At 40.7% G+C, this 18,971-nt stretch overlaps 3 protein-coding genes across 17 annotated transcripts in view; 1 reads left to right on the top strand and 2 right to left on the bottom strand.

Annotated features, from left to right (window-relative positions):
* Window positions 1-381: 381 nt before the first annotated feature.
* On the bottom strand, window positions 382-5,920 carry LOC132974779 (uncharacterized). Its single transcript, XM_061039054.1, has 3 exons — window positions 5,875-5,920; window positions 1,320-1,369; window positions 382-1,170 (listed from the first exon to the last, which is right to left on the bottom strand). Exons 1-3 carry the CDS (start codon window positions 5,918-5,920, stop codon window positions 382-384), a joined length of 885 nt encoding a protein of 294 aa, XP_060895037.1.
* On the bottom strand, window positions 5,715-8,100 carry LOC132974282 (uncharacterized). Of its 15 annotated transcripts, XM_061038224.1 has the most exons (9): window positions 7,985-8,100; window positions 7,848-7,900; window positions 7,593-7,675; window positions 7,254-7,409; window positions 7,068-7,133; window positions 6,813-6,836; window positions 6,710-6,734; window positions 5,875-6,490; window positions 5,715-5,785 (listed from the first exon to the last, which is right to left on the bottom strand). In XM_061038224.1, exons 1-8 carry the CDS (start codon window positions 7,999-8,001, stop codon window positions 5,940-5,942), a joined length of 975 nt encoding a protein of 324 aa, XP_060894207.1. In that variant the 5' UTR covers window positions 8,002-8,100; the 3' UTR covers window positions 5,715-5,785; window positions 5,875-5,939. The 15 variants fall into 15 exon arrangements, with proteins under 15 accessions (XP_060894207.1, XP_060894192.1, XP_060894193.1 ...); XM_061038209.1 differs by having other exon boundaries at window positions 7,254-7,675; XM_061038210.1 differs by having other exon boundaries at window positions 5,875-6,487; window positions 6,713-6,734; window positions 7,254-7,675.
* A 4,581-nt stretch (window positions 8,101-12,681) lies between these two features.
* Window positions 12,682-18,971, top strand: part of rusc2 (RUN and SH3 domain containing 2) — a 39,730-nt gene continuing 33,440 nt past the window's right edge. The window contains exon 1 of the mRNA XM_061038243.1: window positions 12,682-12,819. The gene's annotated coding sequence lies outside the window, so the exon portion shown is untranslated. The remainder of the gene's footprint in view (window positions 12,820-18,971) is intronic.

Raw genomic sequence — 18,971 nt, 5'->3', positions numbered from 1 at the left:
CTGAAATTGGATAAAGCAATTGAAAGTAGTTGAATAAACCTATAGTATTAAGAGGAATGATTAGGCAGTTTACTTGTAACACCTACCGTTAAACCTATGCGCCAGTGTTGTAGACAATTCCCCCTTTGCTGCCATATTGGACACTGGTCCCAATCATTCAGTGAGGGGACATAATTTAATTAAAACCAAGCATCACAGAAACACACCACATAATAAAGCCATTTAGTTTACATACCCTGTTGAAGCCTCAGTCTGGGTATTCAGACCTGAGTTGCTGGTAGTAGTGTTGCTGGGCTGGTAGACCGGCTGCTGGGGCTGAGGCTTGGGCTGGTAGACCGGCTGCTGGGGCTGAGGCTTGGGCTGGTAGACCGGCTGTTGGCACTAAGGTTTGGGCTGGTAGTTCGGCTGCTGGGGCTGGTAGTAGGGTGCTTGAGACCTTGGGTTATAGGAATTCAGTTTAGGCTGGTAACCAAAAGCCTCAAGCTGTGTCATATGGTGAGGCATGTGGGGCTTGGGCCTGTAGCGAGCCGATTGGGGGCGGGGCTTGGGCTGGTAGACCGGCTTCTGGGGCTGAGGCTTGAGCTGGTAGACCGGCTGCTGGGGCTGAGGCTTGGGCTGGTAGAGCGGCTGCTGGGGCTGAGGCATGAGCTGGTGGACCGTCTTCTGGGGCTGAGGCTTGAGCTGGTAGAGCGGCTGCTGGGGCTGAGGCTTGAGCTGATGGACCGGCTTCTGGGGCTGAGGCTTGAGCTGGTGGACCGGCTTCTGGGGCTGAGGCTTGAGCTGGTAGAGCGGCTGCTGGGGCTGAGGCTTGAGCTGGTGGACCGGCTGCTGGGGCTGAGGCTTGAGCTGGTGGACCGGCTTCTGGGGCTGAGGCTTGAGCTGGTAGAGCGGCTGCTGGGGCTGAGGCTTGAGCTGGTGGACCGGCTTCTGGGGCTGAGGCTTGAGCTGGTAGACCGGCTTCTGGGGCTGAGGCTTGAGCTGGTGGACCGGCTTCTGGGGCTGAGGCTTGAGCTGGTAGACCGGCTGCTGGGGCTGAGGCTTGAGCTGGTGGACCGGCTTCTGGGGCTGAGGCTTGGGCTGGTAGACCGGCTTCTGGGGCTGAGGCTTGGGCTGGTAGACCGGCTGCTGGGGTTGAGGTTGGGTTTTTGGCCAATAACCAGGAACCAGGGGCTGTGGTTTTGGATGGTACTCAGGAATCTGAGGCTCATTGATGGCATCCCAATTGCCTAACTCATTTCCAAGATAATTTGCTATTATTATATTGCTCTATTTCACCATCACAAGGTCACTCTATTTAAACAAAATTAAACTGGTCTTACATTTAGTGTTAGCTTGAAGTTGTCCAATAAGTAGCCACAGTAGTACCACACTGAAAAAAGAAAGAAATGTTAACACTAGAAACTTAATCATTTACAAGAACAAACATCTTTAGTAAAGTAAGTTGTAGGAAAAGATACAGCAGAATGAGTACCAGAGATTAGATCAAATGCAATATTAAATGCCTCTATCTAACTATCCAAGATTAAATGTTTGTCTGATTTTTTACAGCACTACCTCAAACTTTTGGCTGCTCTGTCCCACTACTTTTTTGTCAAGTGGTTCCCTCTAGTGGCAGGAAACCCTAGCTTGGCTTATTTTAATGTCCTCACAAGCTCAGTGTGACAGTTTGTGTCAACAATGTCAGGAGTTTCTTAATCATGTAATATTTATTATGACTTGTGCTGCTGCCATCTTGGCCAGGTCAGGTCACCCTTTTGATAGAGATCTTGATCTCAATGGGTTAATTACCTGGTTAAATAAAAGATTAAATAAAATAAAAAAAACATTCTCTTAATTTCCTACTTTTAATTGAAAAAATATTGTATTCTGTTACAAAAGATATTTGTTTTCCTTTTGTACTAAGAGATTTGACAATTTTTTTATGACACACTAGTTTTATTCCCAAATGGAAATCCTATATAAGGCCAAAGATAGTGGGTAAACTTATTGTCATGCATTATTTTAACTGTTTCTGCACAGTATGATTTTAAAGGTAAGCCTTAATGTATTTTAATGGAAACAAAACCTCTTTCAATCCCACTTTTCTCTACTTGGTTGGCATCTGTCTGGAGCATGTATGGCCTTCAAGTCAATCTGCCTAATGTTGCTACACTCCTATTTGTCATTGAAGTTGTGCTGTGCTTCTTTTCCACATATGTTTTCAGTCTTTGTATCTTTAGACAGTTTTCAAACAGTTTCCATTTCGTACCTATAGAAGCTGTTACAAATGATGAAGAGTGCTAGTACTATAAAACACTCTTGTTGCAGACAATTCAATATGAACCTTCAGCCTGTTCCTATTAAGGCATATTAATTGGATTGTTTTAATGGGATGGTCTGCATTTCATTGTAGCAAATCAGATTGGAAAAGACCATACATGTAGAAACGATAAATGTTTCTACCAAGCATTGTTTGATGTTTGAATCCAGATGTTAAAAAATCCTTAATGCTACCACCTTTGAGAATATTTGTTGATCCAAATCAGTGGTTGGATAAAGTAATGAACTGTGGTTAATTGGTATCCAGGGGACATAAAGCTATTTCATCACATCATTCAAACATATCCAAAATAAAAGAATGCCTGTTTTGAAAAATATTAGTTTTGATTTGATTTTTTGACTCATCCCACTTTGCTTACCTGAGCAGAGCTCTATGACAGATCAGAATACAGCCAGTGAGACATAGGAAATGCACTGAGAAAGTCAAAGTGCCAATAAATACAGTAGTCCAGGGTTTATTATATATATAGAAAAAAATGACAGTCAGTTCAATAATCGAGCTCACAAACACTCAACTGTTTTCTAAGGCATGTTAGTTAAGATAAAATGTACTTTTATTGTCCCCTTGAGGATATGTCCCTTGGACTCCATCTGGCTGCAATCTACAGGTAATACAGAATATAGAACAATTACACATAAATTATAAAATCAGCAACTGCGGGCAGTCTGCATCAGACAAGGGAAAAAATAAACAATTTCACAGAAACTGAATTCAGTTCATATGCTTGTCCACACACAATATTTACACATGCAGACATTATGGCAGTATTTACAGCTGAGTATTTTAGTAATGTTGAACAGGTAAGCCTATTTTTGAGCAGGTTCCCCATGTTACACTTTCTTACTGTAAACAGTTTGAACTGTCTTACTTTAAACATATTGCACTGTCTTTCTGTAAGATATTGCACTGTTCCTATGAAGGATAATGTTAGTGGTAATTGAGGGGTTTAATTGACATCGGCATAATAGAGTTATTTTGGCAGTTTGGGGTCTCTGAATCCCCTGCTGGAAGGTAAAATGCTGGAACTCCTGATGTTGAATGTGAGCTGGGTCTGACAATTGTATGTGCCTGTCTGTTAACAGACTGCTCATAAAGCATCTGGAGGGATGGATAGTTATTAACCCCCAGTCTGTCTTCAGCAAACGGGAAATCAAAGACATCTGCTGCACTGTCAATTACTTCACCAGACTGTACCTTACGATACTTTCCAACATGGCCTGATAAAACAGTTACATGATCTTCTGCTCCACTCCATAGACCCTAATGCTACGCATAAAATACATGCACTGATCGAGTTTGAAGCAGAGAGTTCCAACTTGCACCTTTCCAGCTGAGAGTGATGCCGATGTGGACCCCCAAATACCTGTATGATTCAACCTACAGTATGTGATATGTGCATTTTTAATGACCACAGGCCTACGGTGTGATCACACTGTCTTTGGGTGAGACACCATTTCCTTAGCCGTCCCCAACTTTAGCATAAGATAATTGTCACACCACTGCACAAACCTCTCCATTTCAGAGGAGTAGTCTAGTGGGTTGCCATCACTGTGCAGCAGACTGACGATGGCCGTCTCAACTGAAAACTTTCTGAAAAGTTCCAAGGATGAGTTCTTGTACAGTCATTTGTGTACAATGTGAAGAGGAGCTGACACAGCCTTGCTGTGCACCAGTGCTGATCGTTCTGGATTCTGAGAGGGTGCCGTTGACCCTGACTTGCCGGGTTCGGTTGTCAGGAAGGAGCAATAACATTTAAGGATGTTAAGGATTTACATACATCTCGATTTTTTTCCCATGAGCAAGTGCGGCTGCATTGTGTTAATTTGCCGAGCTAAAATAAAAAAACATGTGCATAAACCTTAGCCAAAGACAAAAGAAATGACAGTGGATTTCAGAAAAAATCCTTTTGTCATTTCCCCTGTTTCTATATATAACCAGGCTGTTGAGGTGATACATACAATCATCAATGACACACTGACCTTTGAGCTTCAAACTGATGCAGTTTGTAAAAAAAAAAAAAAAAAGCCCACCAGCGGGTACATTTTTTCAGGAAGCTGCAGAATTTTAACGCAGACAACACTTTTATAAAGATCTTTTAATGAATAGGTTTTAACTTTTTGCATGGTGACATGGTACAGGTCACTCAGCATGAAGAATCACAACAAAATGCAGAGTATCATTAAATTGTGTGGGAAAATTGTCCTTTTCTGACCTTACTTATATGGAGTAAAGACTTTGAAGAAGGCCCAGTCTATCCTGGCAGATCATAGTCATCCTTTGTCCAAGGAGTTTAAATTGGTGATGTCAGGCTACAAATTTAGCCTGCCAGCATGTAGTACAAAGAGACTGAGGAACTAATTTGTACCTGCTGCCATCATCTTTTTTAAATACCAATTGTGTTGCTTTTCTTTTCATGTTTTTAATTCATTGTATTTATTTTTCCCTTGGACTTTACTTAGTGTCATTTTGTTGTGTGCCAATTGCTGGCTGTATGTATTTTATTGTTGACTGCAAAACAAATTGTCCTCTCAGAAAATAAGACATCCTTGAATCATCCACATGTTTACTAACCGGATGAGTGATGGTATTGATAGCAATAGATGATCTTAAAAAAAAAAACACTACCTCCTTCACCATCATCCTCACAACAATTCAACAGTGGATCTCAGAGCCACAGGCCTGAAGTCATTTGCCTTGGGAACTAGAGTAATTACACATTTTTTCCAGTGTGGGGATTTTTGGAAGCGTCGGTTTAAGTTGACGCTTACACCTCTTCACTGAGGAAAAATGTGGCTCTGTGCCCCATTGTACAGAATTTGGAGAGTGGGGGGCTATCACCAACCTAGCATCAGCTAATCAGAAACATCTTTTGACAAAGTCACTCAGGTCCCTTGCTTTTTGCAGGTCATTTGGGGTGCGGAGATATTTGAGTTGTCAATGGAGTTTTACCAGAAATGTTTCTTGTAGAGTATAATAAGGCAAGTCATATGTCCAACACTATCTGACCAGATACTGGGGTTATGAAAATAAATCTCACCATTGGTTTATGCTTATAGGAAACAACAAATTTAATTATCACTCGGGAAACATGCGTTGCTGGTGGGCAGCAGTAGCTCAGTCTGATGAGACATTACCAATAGCCAGTTCAAGTCCTTGTACAGATCAAAGGATGAAAATTTGTTTGGCCAAGCCACATTCAGTGAGTAGCATGTCTTAGTGTAAACTTGAAGCTCCCCTTGGGGATTTAAAGTATATGAATTTAGAAACTTAACCAAAAAGGTGTACATGTCTATGTTTGAGTTGACCATGCAAATCACAGTGAGAATGAAACTCTCACAGTCTTAAATGTTGGTAGAAATAACACTTCAATATCAAATAAAGATTTAAACACCAATGTAATACAACATTTTATTTAGGATGTCCAGGCACAAACAATAAATCAAAAAGGCTCATCAGATGAAACACCTGAAACGAAAGATAAGTTCGTTAGGTATGCAAAAAGGTAAACCCTTACATTAGCAGGAAAGATTTTAAAGTAAACCCTCAGTCTGTACCTTCTGCTTTAATAAGGGTTGTAGCCAGATTGCCGTCTGCTTCCATAGTTGGACATAAGTTGCAGTTATATGCCAACCCCACCAGATGGCTTGAGCTGGTAGACCGGCTGCTGGGGCTGAGGCTTGGGCTTGTAGACCGGCTGCTGGGGCTGAGGCTTGGGCTTGTAGACCGGCTGCTGGGGCTGAGGCTTGGGCTTGGGCTTGTAGACCGGCTGCTGGGGCTGAGGCTTGGGCTTGGGCTTGTAGACCGGCTGCTGGGGCTTGTAGACTGGCTGCTGGGGCTGAGGCTTGGGCTTGGGCTTGTAGACTGGCTGCTGGGGCTGAGGCTTGGGCTTGGGCTTGTAGACTGGCTGCTGGGGCTGAGGCTTGGGCTTGGGCTTGTAGACTGGCTGCTGGGGCTGAGGCTTGGGCTTGGGCTTGTAGACCGGCTGCTGGGGCTGAGGCTTGGGCTTGTAGACCGGCTGCTGGGGCTGAGGCTTGGGCTTGTAGACCGGCTGCTGGGGCTGAGGCTTGGGCTTGGGCTTGTACACCGGCTGCTGGGGCTGGGGCTTGGGCTTGTAGACTGGCTGCTGGGGCTGGGGCTTGGGCTTGTAGACCGGCTGCTGGGGCTGGGGCTTGGGCTTGTGGGACTGGGGCTTGTAGACCAGCTGCTGGGGCTTGTAGACCGGCTGCTGGGGCTTGTAGACCGGCTGCTGGGGCTTGTAGACCGGCTGCTGGGGCTTGTGGGGCTGAGGCTGGGACTTGTGGGACTGGTGCTTGTAGACCGGCTGCTGGGGCTTGTAGACCCGCTGCTGGGGCTGAGGCTTGTAGACCGGCTGCTGGGGCTTGTGGGGCTGAGGCTGGGGCTTGTAGACCGGCTGCTGGGGCTTGTGGGACTGAGGCTGGGGCTTGTAGACCGGCTGCTGGGGCTTGTGGGACTGAGGCTGGGGCTTGTAGACCGGCTGCTGGGGCTGAGGCTGGGGCTTGTGGGACTGGGGCTTGTAGACCGGCTGCTGGGGCTTGTAGACCAGCTGCTGCTGCTGCTGAGGATGGGGCTTGTAGACCAGCTGCTGCTGCTGCTGCTGAGGATGGGGCTTGTAGACCAGCTGCTGCTGCTGCTGCTTAGGATGGGGCTTGTAGACCGGCTGCTGCTGCTGCTGCTGAGGATGGGGCTGGGGCTTGTAGACCTGCTGCTGCTGCTGGGGCTTGTAGACCTGTTGCTGCTGCTGCTGGGGCTGGGGCTGGGGCTTGTAGACCGGCTGCTGGGGCTGAGGCTTGGGCTTGTAGACCGGTTGCTGCGGCTGAGGCTTGGGCTGGTAGCTGGGAAACTGGGGCTGCTGAGGCTTGGGCTGGTAGCCGGGAACCTGGGGTTGCTGAGGCTTGGGCTGGTAGCCGGGAACCTGGGGCTGCTGAGGCTTGGGCTGGTAGCCGGGAACCTGGGGCAGCTCAGGCTTGGGCTGCCAGGTTGGAACCTGGGGCTGCCCGCTAGGACCCTGGGGCTGCCCGCTGGGACCCTGGGGCTGCCCACTAGGACCCTGGGGCTGCCCGCTGGGAACCTGGGGCTGCCCACTAGGACCCTGGGGCTGCCAGCTGGGAACCTGGGGCTGCCCACTAGGACCCTGGGGCAGCCAGCTGGGAACCTGGGGCTGCAGAGGTTTGGGCTGCCCACTAGGACCCTGGGGCTGCCAACTGGGAACCTGGAGGTGCCAGCTGGGAACCTCGGGCTGCCAGCTGGGAACCTGGGGCTGCTGAGGCTTGGGCAGCCAGGTCGGAACCTGGGGACCCTGAGGCTTGGGCTGCTCAAATCCACTATCAGAAGGAGCTAAATAAATCACAAAACAAAATTCTAAAGTCATTCATCTATACTTAAGAATAAATACAAATTCCTGTACCATAAACATGTTATATTACTCATCTCAAGCAGTGGTGTTCTAAAGTCACATGCATTCATTTCAAACTTATTTGTGTGTGCATGGGTCAACCTTAAGTCTTACCTGTAATGCTTGCTTGAAGCTCCCCAATGAGTAGAAGCGAAAGCAGCACCACACTAGGAAGAATACAATGAGTTGACATAAAAATCTGCAATTCATTTGCAAATGTAAAATGTTCAGCACAAAGAGCTTAAAGTTACCATGGAATGAGTCCCATGGTTTCAGCCAGAGATAAGATAAGGACCAAAAAAAAAAATTCCTCTCTCTGACAACAGCTGACCCAACACTGCCACTTGTAAATCCTCCTTCTACAGTGCCACAGTGAGAAGCAATCAATTTAACTTGTTATGGAAGCCAATCATAGCTCTCTCCTCTTAGAAGGCTGATTGGAAACAGGTGTGAGTAATGATTGCAACTAAAGTGTTCACACGATGGTTATTCATTTTAGAGCCACATTAATACATGTAATTTAGTTTACATTATCAAAACTCAAAATAATGGGATTAACTATGTGAATGGTGTTTGATCTATGGTATTTGGGTCATTTCCAGAGATTTTTAGACACTTCCAAGAGTTCTTGAAGTTTTTCTTTTATTATTATTTTTTAAAGAGATGTATTAATTTTTGTTGATGACTTTTGGACTTCCATCTTGTATGTAAGGTGAGCCCACAAGAGCCCAATAAGCAACTAACTTTTATAAGTTCAATTAAATCTCTATGGTTTCTTCCCTGCAGTTACTTAAGAGATCTTAGCTTGATTTAAAGGGTAGGGGTCTGGAAAAATAGGACATGCTTTGTTCCCTCAAGGTCTAATAATAATAGTCCCAAAAACTTTGAAACTTGCTTTAAAATGATAAGTATTATCAGATGTGTCAAAGTAGGCTGACTGAATTATTATCTGGAATATGGACCCTGGCTTAATTAAAAGAGAACATTTTTTATTCAACAAACGGAAAGCATATAAATGTGTAGTCTACTGTGCATTAAGCATTTTTTACAAATAGTAACATCAAACATCTACAGGAAGTTATTCATTGGGGAAAAAAGTTCAATGTTGTCTAAGGCCCTTTTTAAATGCAGTTACTTTATTCAAACAGCAGATGGAGCTCAGTTTCAGTATAAGGGAAAGGGATTACTAAGGTCTGAATCCTACTCTTTCATACCTGATCAAGCACATTTTTCACTGTAACTTGATTAGTTAGAAACTGTTGTAAAAAAGTCAATCTCTCAATCTGTCTACTTTAGTGTCCCAGTGCACAGCAATGAAATCAAATCAAGTAATTATCTCCATGTGCGGTTCTAGGAAGGGGCCAACAGGGGCCAGTGCCCCTGTAAAACTGAGCTTGGTCCCCCCTGGGGAAAAAAAAGGAAGATCCCCCCTAATAACACATACACAGTATTTGACTCACAATCTAGTATTTAATTCTGTTACTGAAACAAACATAAAGCATGATATTTTATGTTGTTGTTTAATGATGTGCGCTATTATTTGGCATAATATATATATATACATATTAAAGCGATTATCTTTGTCCATTTTTCACCTTGGTTTAATGTTCCCCTCTGACAAAACAACAGGTCCAAGTTTGGCCCCCCTCAGTAAAAGTGGTCTAGAACCGCCACTGATCATCTCTCATGTGCCCCCTAAAAAACTGCAAAGCTACATGCAGCTTCAGATGCTTAACTGAATCTTTCAGTTAAAGCAAAACATTTCAATTTTCATTCATTCAGAGAAAAAAGTATGTGGATCTCAGATTTTAGCATTATGTTAAACTCAATGGTATCTGATGCAAACAGAATTATTGGTCATTAGATTCTTAAAAAAGATTTCCAAGCGTGTTGGGACTATAAATGATTGTCTCATCCAGTTTTGTATACAGACATTTACAACAATGAAGCACATATTTCAATAGAAAAATTGTTGTTGAAGTTAGTTTGTACCAAATATCATGAGAATATCATGCATAGGCTTTAGTATGCAACTAGTATGCATCTATCAAATAACGTAAATGCCCTGTGAACCTATCTATAAATCTAAAACAAACCCTATCTAAAAGCACTTTTTTATGTCTCACAACAACTAGTGCTCAATTATCTAAAATAATCTGTTATACTGTGAGCCGTAAACCTTTCACTGCTGCAGTAATAATCCAGTATTCCCACAGGGAACGTGAAGGCTTTAGAAAAAGAGATTGTGTGCTCTTAAATTGCTGACTGTAGTACAAGCAGGACTGAGAGTAGGACTGTGGGGGACTGTAGGGCTAAGGGAGATAAATGAAGTCAAACCAAAAAAAATAGATAAAAAGATAAATTAAACATTACAGACAGTCAAATTATTAAACCCAGGATTCTGCTTCGTACAAAGTTGTGTTCTGAGGACAGCTGATTGAAAATAATTTAACGTTTTGGTAATATGGCCAATACAGTCTACTTTAAGAGCTCTTTATACAAATTTTAGCTTTTTTCTAAAGTTGATATTTTTTCTTGATTCTGACATCACTTCTAGAACTTTTGTACAGCATGATCATAAAAGCATTTAAGGGACAGAAAACTTATCATTCAAAGCTTAAATTTGATAATTTAAGCACAAAGACAGTTGGCATTTGGTCTTGTCAATTTATGCTGTTAAAAGGGGGTGAACCCACAAATGTAAATAACTATAGACCAATTTCTAAATTGTGTATTTTAGCTAAATTGTTTGAGAGGATCATCAGAGACCAACTAAAGGAATTTTTAGAATCAAATAATATTTTATCTCCTCTCCAATCTGGCTTTAGAAAACAGCACAGCACTGTTACAGCTGGGCTGAAGGTCCTAAATGATTTAATTGAAGCTCTGGACAGCAAAAAATATTGTGTCGCTCTTTTTATTGATCTTTCAAAAGCATTTGACACAGTAGACCACAACCTGCTGATTCAAGCCTTACATCACACTGGCTTATCTAAACATGCAGCTGCCTGGTTTGCCAATTATCTATCCAACAGAACACAATGTGTTCAGGTGGCTGGAACTACCTCTTCCTTTCTGGACATTACTAAAGGGGTGCCCCAAGGTTCAGTGCTGGGACCCATTTTATTTTCAATCTATATAAACAATCTCTGTAATAACTTGTCAAATGCAATGTATCATTTTTATGCATACGACACCATCATTCATTGCTGTTCAACCTCACTCACCCAGGCTTTTGAGTTTTTACAAGCTGCTTTTAATGTTATCCAGTCTCGTTTATATGATCTTAAGTTGGTTTTAAACACAGATAAAACCAAGCTCATGGTTTTCCCTCACACAAAGGTGCTACCACAGAACATTACAAATATTGTAACATCTAAAGGAAAACCTATAGAGCAAGTTTTAAACTACAAGTACTTGGGTTTTATCCTAAATCAGGAGCTTTCATTTAAAGCATTTAAACCAATAATCTGGTCACTAAACTTCGCATGAAGCTTGGGTTCTTTTTTAGAAATAGAACCTGCTTCTCTCTCACGGTCAGAAAGAAATTAGTGACAGCGACCTTCTTGCCCATTCTTGAGTATGGGGACGTGCTTTATTTGAGTGCGTCATCCAAATGTCTCAAGTCCTTGGACACTATTTTTCATTCGGCACTGAGATTTGTCACTGGCTGTAGTCGTCTCACCCACCATTGTGAATTGTATTTGAAATCGAACTTATCTTCTTTGAGTGCACGCAGATACACACATTGGCTGACCCTAATTTATAAGGCTCTTTTAGGCTTGATTCCTTTATATTTGTGTGCTTTATTGCGGAGAACAAACAGTCGCTATGCCTTGCGTTCTTGTACTACACTTGTTCTATCTGTTCCTCGGGTAAGGACTGAATCAAGAAAAAGAGCTTTCAGCTTTGCTGCCCCCTCGGCATGGAATACTCTACAGACTGAATGAAAACTACCTCAACTTATTCCACTTGGAGCTTTCCGTTCTAGCTTGAGGGACAGACAGCGTGAGACCATTGAACAGTGCCTGTGTTTTTAAAATCTTAAATTGTTGTTTTATTGTTGTGTCACAGCTCCCACACTTTCTTTTTATTGAAAACACTATGTTGTTAATCTGTACTGTCACTTAATTGTAACTGTTCTTTTGACATGTGCTGCTGACCTCTTGGCCAGGTCACCCTTGTGAAAGAGATCCTGATCTCAATGGGTTCTTATCTGGTTAAATAAAGGTTAATAAAATGCTATACTTAATGAAAGAAAGTTGTTTTTAACAGGAAGGAAGTCACCTTCTCCATATATTTCTTTATTTGGTGTTATGATAATGGAAGTGGAGAGCCCTCTCTATGTGGGACCAAAATCACATAGGCTATGTTCAACATAGTTGACAACTGATCACTGCCAAAGCTATGGCATATAGCCTACAAATGCCTGTTCACACATTTTTCATGTTAATCAAATGATTCAGTGACTCAACCCTAAGGATAGAAATTGATTCAAAAACGCACTAATTTAAAACCATGTGGATATGAAGGGACTTATTGTATGATGCAATGCATCCTTGAGGAAGTAGGCAACAAATTTGTTGTGTTTCTCTTTTTCCAGCTTTGTCCTTTAATAAGTCACTCATCTGTAATGATATTACATTATGGATATAGCCTATATGCCAAAAAATGTATCATCCTCATGTTATAATTTTTATAAAGTAAAGCACTTTTGTCTTTTATAATAGGCCTACTAGGCTTATCTAAATATGGCCTAACATTTAGCCTAACTAGGTTTATGCTATAACGCAGTTAATAGAAATACACTGTATCCCTGGCAGAGGTAACAGGCCTAATGCGAACCAGCCGTCCCACCCAAGGTTAGATAATCCGGTCTGGTCTGGGACCAAGCTGTGACCTCAGACTGACGTGCCGCTACAGCCCAGCCCATCCGGCGATGCACCGCCGCTGTCCGCCTGCCTGCAGTCTGTGTAGAGGAACAATCTCCCCATACGTCGAGGACTATCGTCACAACAGCACGGTTCTCTATTGCTACACATGCTTTATATCGAGGATAGACCCACTGTCGACCAGCTGCGGCAAGGTGAGCGGGTTCCATTTTCATTTGAGTCAGGTTATTTGTTCGGTGATGGATGAGAAAACGCAGAGGAATAAGAAGAAAAGCGTCGGAGGCTGAAAAATGATGTCGGTCATAACGGTAAAGACGTTATGGGCTTTCCGCTCCTTATTGCTTTGTCTTCTAAATACAGACTAGTATTGTCGATAACGGTGTTGTATGGAAGGTGGTGCTAGCTGTTTTAGTAGGTATGTGTGTTTTGTTTTATTTTATCGCATTGACACAAAGGCATTGAAGAAGAGTATGACACCGTGTTTCGTCGTGAAACGTTATATGCTTGAAATTGCTTTTGATGCGGGACGAAAAAAAAACACACGTTTAAACAAAATGTATGAATTTTAAATGAAAAACAGGACTGGCTTATTGCTATCACACCAGCGGCCTGCACCCCTATGTTTTCACCATATTGACCCGATATTGCTTATAACAACAGCGGTACACAACCAGTGTCAAGATGGACAGAGAAGGGATGTATGGCTTCCTGCTGGGACTTTCAAAACAAAAGCCTGCTCAAACCACATTTTACATTTCAGAACAATTTAGCCTGGTTAATTATTCAAGACTCACGCAATCACTCAATAATTAGCTAAGATAATACTTGTGAACTAGCACTTACAAAACAAAGAGATGCAACAGTCAATCAATCATTAATTTAGAATCTATTAAGCAACCAATGCTGTTATAGTCTATTATATTGACCTTGTAACTGTTTAAATGTGAAGTTGATTGGAAGATTTACAAGACATTTAAAAAAAAAAAAAAAACATCAATTACATGACTATAAACTACAAATGAAAAGTAAAAACAAATGGGCAGACAATAAAGATTAAGTTATTAAAAAGAGAATATCAATGCAAGCCAACGTCTTTGCGTACCCTAAATATTTAGAGTAAACTTATCTGGTTTCCTTTTGTAAAGCTACAGATTTGACCTAAATTCTTTGTTGTTATACTCTTGACATGTACTATTGAAAGCGTTAGTTGTTGTGCACCCACCCAGGCTTTTATTTTGAAGGCAGATCGACAGTACTTCCTGATAAGTTCTGTGTGCTCTATGATTGTTGTCCTCAGGTGCATAACATAGGCTACTTTACGGTGGGGATGCAGATATTGCTTAAAAAGCAATAATAAGGTGGTGTCATGTCTGCAGTGTCAACCTGTAATGTGTGTTACTTAGAAATTAATTGGGGAAATATATTCTTATCTGGTAAAAACAGTAAAAATGCACATTTTTTTCGGGGCTGCATTGGTCAGTAGTAATGACTGATGTATTTTGTGCATAGGCTAGTGGTATTTTTACAGACACTTTGTCATCCTTTGATTTCTACCTGTTTTATTGTGGTGAGGCTTTATTTTTTACATGACATCAGAAACAAAAATAAATCAATGCAGGTGCAACTAAAGGTTAACATAAGAGGTGATCCAAACTGTGCTGTGAGAAACACATGATAGATAGTCTCAGGTGGAGAGGACAGAGCAGGAGACTTAAAAACATGGTCATCCTCTGTTATGTAAGCTCTTGTTTTTCTGCTTACATCAAGGCCTCCAGAATTTAGTATGTTTTTTTGTGTCAACATTTTGGCACCCTGTTTACTTCTGAAGTATAATTAACCAGAAGATGTGCAGAGCTGTTATCGGAAAATCCTTCTTCAGTGTAATTTATAGTAATATTACTTTTGGCAGTGGGTGCAGTTTTATGCTAATCAATCAATCATTCAATCAATCAATCAATCAAACTTTATTTATATAGCACCTTTCAGACAAATTAAATTGCAGTTCAAAGTGCTTTACAAGAGTGCGGAAAAGTTATTGACGAAAAAGTAGTTTATAAAATCATTGATAAAATCATTGAGATACTAATGCACACCAATAAGAATTAAAAAATATGTATAAAAATGAAAAAATAAAATACGACACATAAAAGAAGTAAGATATTAAAATTAATACATAGGCAAAGAATATTTTAAAACTGTAGCCGATTGGTTGTGTTTTTAGGAAGACCAGAAAGGAGAGCGTTACAATAGTCCAGCCTGCTAGTGATAAAAGCGTGCATTAGTCTCTCTGTTTGGCTAAGAGAGAGAAATGGCCTCACTTTGGCGATGTTTTTCAGGTGGTAAAATGCTGTTTTTGTGACACCTTTCACGTGGGCCTTAAAATTAAAATCTGAGTCAAAGATCACCCCAAGATTCTGTGCTTCTTGACTTGGATTGAGTCCTATTTTTTGTAATTTGGTAGCCAGTTTCTCTCTCTGAGCCTTTGAACCGATGATTAAAACGTCTGTTTTGTCCTGGTTGAGCTGCAAAAAATTCAGTGACATCCAGGCTTTTATATCTAAAATACAATTAAAAAGTGAGTCAATTTGTCTGGTGTCATCAGGAGACACGGTTACATAGAGCTGAGTGTCATCAGCATAGCTGTGGAAAGAGATTCCGTGCCTCCTGATGACACCACCCAGGGGTAAAATGTACAAATTAAAAAGTAATGGTCCTAAAATTGATCCTTGTGGTACCCCACTGGAGACCTTGTATTGTTTGGAGGTGCAGTCTTCTATCGATACAAAACATTTTCTGTCACACAAATACGAGGTGAACCAGTTTAAAACACGTTAAGAGTGCTGGGTCTATGACGTTCAAACAGAAAGATTGAATTATAAGAAGTCAAGTAATTTTTTGCAGATTTTATTGACTATCTCACAAAAAAATTGGTTAAGATGGAGTACAAATACAGACAAGATCCCAAACTCACAATAATGAGTATTTGCTCACATTCACTGTGGAATTTGAATCTATAACAAACAAGGATGTGTCAGCAAAACTGCAGTTATCAGACCAGAATGCACCTCTTAAGCATTACACAGACGTGGTTCTTGGATTCCTCTTGGTTCCTCAGTCACTAAATCTTAAAGGTCAGTCTTGCCAAAGTAAATTCCTGAGTCCAGACAGTGACTTGTGGTCCTCGATACTGAAGCTATATCGTCGTCCAATCTTTGACGCTGAACACTGTCTGATGTCATCTTCTTAAAGGTGAAGTTTTGCTGTTTTTGTCTTTTCATGCAATGCCACAGTTATTTTTTATTTATTTTTGGCATACCCTTTTTTTTTTTTTTTTTTTTTTTTACATTTTTAAACCAAAGCACAAACTTTACTGTTTATTGATAATCAAAATAAAGTTTAAGTTCTGTTCAATTCCACTGTAGTAATACTATGACTTAATATTTATCCTCGTTTCATTTCTGGACTATAATTTGGAATAATTGAACCATTAAACAATTGCATGGTAAAATAATAGAATCGATTCATACAGCTCAAGTTTTGAAACTGCTGGTGTTGTTGCAATTGTCAAAAAATTCTGTGTAGCAAATTCTCTAATTTTCATGTTGATTGACATGAAGTAGCTCCATTCTGAAAGTGATCAACAGTATTCTTTTTGTTTTGTTTTTACTTCATATTGTTTGCAACGAGGCTGATCTGTCTGCGTCACCAGTCAGTGTGTGAAGAGACCTGTGGAAAAAAAACCTCAACATCGCTGCCATGCTCACATTTTAAGACCACTACTGATGCAGGGTGTCTGCAGACGAGTCTGTTCTTAGAGTTCAGCTGCTCATATCTTGGAATGTGTCACTCAGTGTTACATAACTGAGAACTGCAGAGGCCGGATGTGAATAGTTTCTTTATGCGTGTGTTTGCTTGTGTGTGTTTGATATGTCTCAGAGTGTGCAGCGGTTTATTCTCTGCTGTGACTTTCTCTGGTTTTGTAGGAACAATGTGTGCAGATATCATGCAGGTCCTATTGTGTATTATCTAGTTTCTCTGAATAGACTTTTTCAACTCTTGGTTATCTGCAGCTGCTCACGGAAAAAAAAATCAACTGAATGCTTTGGTTGGCTTATTTTTGAAGTTTGTCCAATATGGAAATAACGATTCCATGACAAAGTTATTTTGAGAACTTCTTAAGGCCTGCCAGCAACCTGAAACTCTTTTTTTGTCCTGACTCCCTGTTATTGAGGTACTTCAAATCCAAAGAAAATGGCATGCCACACAATATGTGCTTGTGTTACACAAAGCTTGGATCATCATGTTCCCACTGATTTCGTCAATCCTAAAAATATCTGTAACAATGCATAAATATAACCATATAAAGGCTTAATATTTCAGGTTGTAATAATCATTAGTTATTATTTAGTATTGTGTGCTCTTTTGTGTCTTAAATCTATTTTAGTGTTCATCAGGTACTATTTCACACAGTGATGCATTCATTTGCAAACATGTAGTTCTTGTGTTTCTGTACTTTTTAAGGCCTGTAGGATTCCTACAACTGTAGCTTCATACACGTAGCCTTTGTTCATAGGCATTTTTTTGCCAGGCTTTTAATGGATATTTCTGCCTCTAGCTCTGCAAGTCAAAGTAAAAGGTAACATAGCAGAAAAGAATTCAGCTTGATGGAAATATTACCACTGTACTTTATTTTTTATCTTTATACTCTTTGTAAGTATGTATGCCTCTTTGTCACATCTCTACCTTATGTAAAATATCAGAATATTTCTTCTGCAGCTGGCTCTATAGTCAGAGTTCAAGTACACATCCATTACTTGTGTTTGTGAACGGAAAATAAATGTGTGCATAGTGGATCGTTTGAGCCTTCCCCTCTTGCTTGTTATGGAAGTTGTGTTCTTTTTATGGCTCTCGGCCCACAGTGCTTCACTGATTAAAAGGCACCCAGACGATTGTTTTGGGCAAGCTGTGAGGCTTTGTATTTGTGTATGTGTTTATTGCTGCAGTAGATTCATGTTCCCTGGTCCTGCTCTGTATTTTGGGCTCATTTGTCTGACTGTGAAAGAGCAGTGAGAGCTTCAGGGACAACATCAATATACTGTGGACAGTTTCCCCATTCTGTTGTGTGGAAGTGAACTGCAGTCTGGTAATTGGATAATGACAGGTATAGTTCCGCAGCTGAATGAGGGTAGAAATATGGAATGAGAGGCCATGGCTTAAAGTTACAACTTCAAAGTTTAGAACAGATCTCAGTGTTTGGATCAGAATGCCATAAACATATAAATCCCTCAAGCCTCAAGCTGAACTTAATGCATCAGTGGTTTCTAATTATCTAACTCCACAGACTTCGATTCTCTGCTGCGTCTGCAGTTCCAGAGTTACTGGCAGAAACATGCAGCCTGATGAAGAGATTGTTACTCAGTGTAAGATGAGTCAAGAATCACCAAAAAGAAACATCTATCATATCGCAAACATTCAAACTTTTAATTGATTTATGTTTTGATTGTATTTTAGATAAATAGTTTAAGTCATTTATGAAGCACAAGTGCTAACAAATATCTGGTTGATGGGAGACTTTGCTGTAACGATCCACCCTGGTATAGAAGGTTTCACAATTGTTGGTAACTTTAATGTGATTTACATTTTCAGTATTTAATCTAGTTTTCTGCCTTTTTGTAGTTTGATTGACATTTTTACTGGAAAATAGTTCATTGATATACTGTGAGTTGCAGGCCGAAGAGCATTTTATTTAGATACAACGAGTCTGGTTCTTGAATGACAAACTGTTGAAGCTAAATGAAAGCTGTTAATTGTAATTATTTACACATATCCTTTTCTTACTATGACAAGATTAACATATTGAAGCTAAATATATATAATGGAAGTTTTTTGTTGTCCTTTGTTGTTGCATACACAGTATTAAGAGTCAAAGACAAACCTAACTGTGCAAACAAAGAATTGATGCTTTACACAAGATATACGCTTTGATATGCTTGTGTTGTGTATTTTCCCCATATCTAGATATAATATAGGCCTACGTAACTAAAAAATTGGTATCAATTTTGGGAAAAATGGATAATCGCATCACCTAAGCCGAGTCGAGACAAGATGATATTGACGTTGGAAATCAAAACTTGAGAATATCAAATGTGATGCACCTGTAAAAAAAATGAATCCACAGTTCTGCTCACAGGTTTATATGAGCTGTTGCCCAATATTATTAGTAACAAAGGTTAAATGCCTGCAAGGATCTGTCTATTAGAGGTGGGGTAAAAAACTGATACAGTATAGTAACGCAATATTTTGTGTAGCGATATAATATCGTCTCATGGTGGCCAAGTATCTATAT

Source organism: Labrus mixtus, chromosome 5, assembly GCF_963584025.1.
Source record: "Labrus mixtus chromosome 5, fLabMix1.1, whole genome shotgun sequence".
Classification (NCBI taxonomy): domain Eukaryota; kingdom Metazoa; phylum Chordata; class Actinopteri; order Labriformes; family Labridae; genus Labrus; species Labrus mixtus.
The sequence above is the reverse complement of the archived record's forward strand: the minus strand, read 5'-3'. Positions and strand labels throughout refer to the sequence as shown.